General features: G+C 45.8%; 1 protein-coding gene across 18 annotated transcripts in view; it reads left to right on the plus strand.

The window, feature by feature from the left end:
• Positions 1 to 1,641, plus strand: part of LOC100749059 (proteoglycan 4) — a 47,943-nt gene that overhangs the window by 36,027 nt on the left and 10,275 nt on the right. For 13 of the 18 annotated variants that reach the window (XM_033322538.1, XM_033322547.1, XM_033322539.1 and 10 more), the window contains 2 exons: positions 1 to 92; positions 1,338 to 1,641. The exons of 2 other annotated variants lie outside the window; for them this stretch is intronic. In XM_033322538.1, coding sequence (XP_033178429.1) covers positions 1 to 92; positions 1,338 to 1,641 — 396 coding nt within the window. The remainder of the gene's footprint in view (positions 93 to 1,337) is intronic. 3 more of the 18 variants (XM_033322544.1, XM_033322551.1, XM_033322549.1) reach the window with 2 other exon arrangements.

Below are 1,641 nucleotides of genomic sequence, written 5' to 3' on the forward strand. Positions count from 1 at the left end.
TTCGTCGATCAGCGTGCCGCCATTACCGCCACCACCCTCGGGCCCAGGGCCTACTCCGTTCTACAGGAGGTCCCCGCAGGTCCATCGGAAATGTACGTTCTCTGTACCATGTACCTGCTGCCCGCTAGCCCGTCTTTCACGTATTTTAGATATCTCTACAACCCTTCATCCTGCACCAGTTACCACCCGATCACCGTTATACCCTGTAACCCTCCTGCCTTTAACCCTTGAACAGTTTAGATGCTCACATAGGATAGAAGAGAACGTTAAACATAGAAATTACTATTACGATACAGTGCAGTGTCTGTTTATCTAGTTTGGTTAGTCTATCGTGTCTTTTTTCTTTTCTTTCGATTAAACTGTTAAAGGGTTGAACCGTGTATGAAATCGCGTTGGTCCCAACGACGATAGATACTCGATAAGAAATTCGTTGAGAAACGTTAGGATTAAAGTCGATTTTCGAATTATTATTGCTGGCAATAATTGGGAAGTTCTGTGTGGTTCGACACGCGGTTGAATATTATATATTATCCCGTTTAAATGATTCTCTAATCGCGAATACCGCCGCAATATCAACCGAAGCTTATCCGTTTTTTATCTTTCTCTCTCTCTCTCTCTCTCTCTCTTTATCTCTCTATCTCTTTCTCTCTCTCTTTTGCTGTTCCAACTGTTCAAGATTCATCTATGCTCGAATATTCTTTGATTCGAAATAATTTTCGAAAAAATAACGTTGAGACCGACTATATACTTTACGTACGTGTGCGTATCGCAATGAAATTCCGCGGTCGCAACTTAGTCGTCTACCGTGACGCGACACGTCTTTTGCGTATACCGTGACTACTTGGAAACGGAAATACGAGGAGACCTCGATATTCGAGTGTGGACGTAATTCTGAGCGGGCTCGATAACACCGGGAGACCCTTCAGCCCTCGACAACCTCTCCAATAAGAATGAATCTCAACGAAACGGTGCAGCCTTGCTTAAAATGTTTAATCGGAACGAACTTTTAATATACGAGCCACGTGGACTACGGAACGCGGATTAAACATTCAAGTGGATCGCTGAGAAACTTTGCATCGTAAAAGGATCGAATTTAACGAAATACATCGTTGCAAAGTCCGAAAGACGTGGAACGTTTTTACAGCAACGCGTTCTCCAAATATTCCATCCAATCTAATCCGAGATAGCGTGTTCGAGGTGCTTCGCTCTACACGCGGATGTTACATTTTAAGCATGGTGATGCATCAGCGAATACTGTCTTACGCTCTCTACTAATTTCCCTTAATGAGGACGATGGGCTTTATTCATCATTGTACTTTGTGTACCGTATGTTCTAGCCTTCCTCGCAACCACCGCTCCCCCCTATCGCCCTCTTCATCACGCGAAACCCTCGACCACTACCACAAGTACCACCACAATTACCACTACTACCACAACCACCACTACCACAACTACCACTACCACAAACACGACAAGTACAAGCGTAAAACCCCCGGTAAAGCATTCGGTTCATACGAGTGTCCATCACCCACCTACGTCGAGCGCTGCTGCTGCGGCCAGGCCGGACCGTGTTAAAGATATAAGCCGGTCCCACCAAGGTCCGAACGAGGCAAAAACGGGCCGCGACCAGACAGCTGCGGC

Source organism: Bombus impatiens, unplaced genomic scaffold (assembly GCF_000188095.3).
Source record: "Bombus impatiens unplaced genomic scaffold, BIMP_2.2 scf_0647, whole genome shotgun sequence".
NCBI classification, from domain to species: Eukaryota; Metazoa; Arthropoda; class Insecta; order Hymenoptera; family Apidae; genus Bombus; species Bombus impatiens.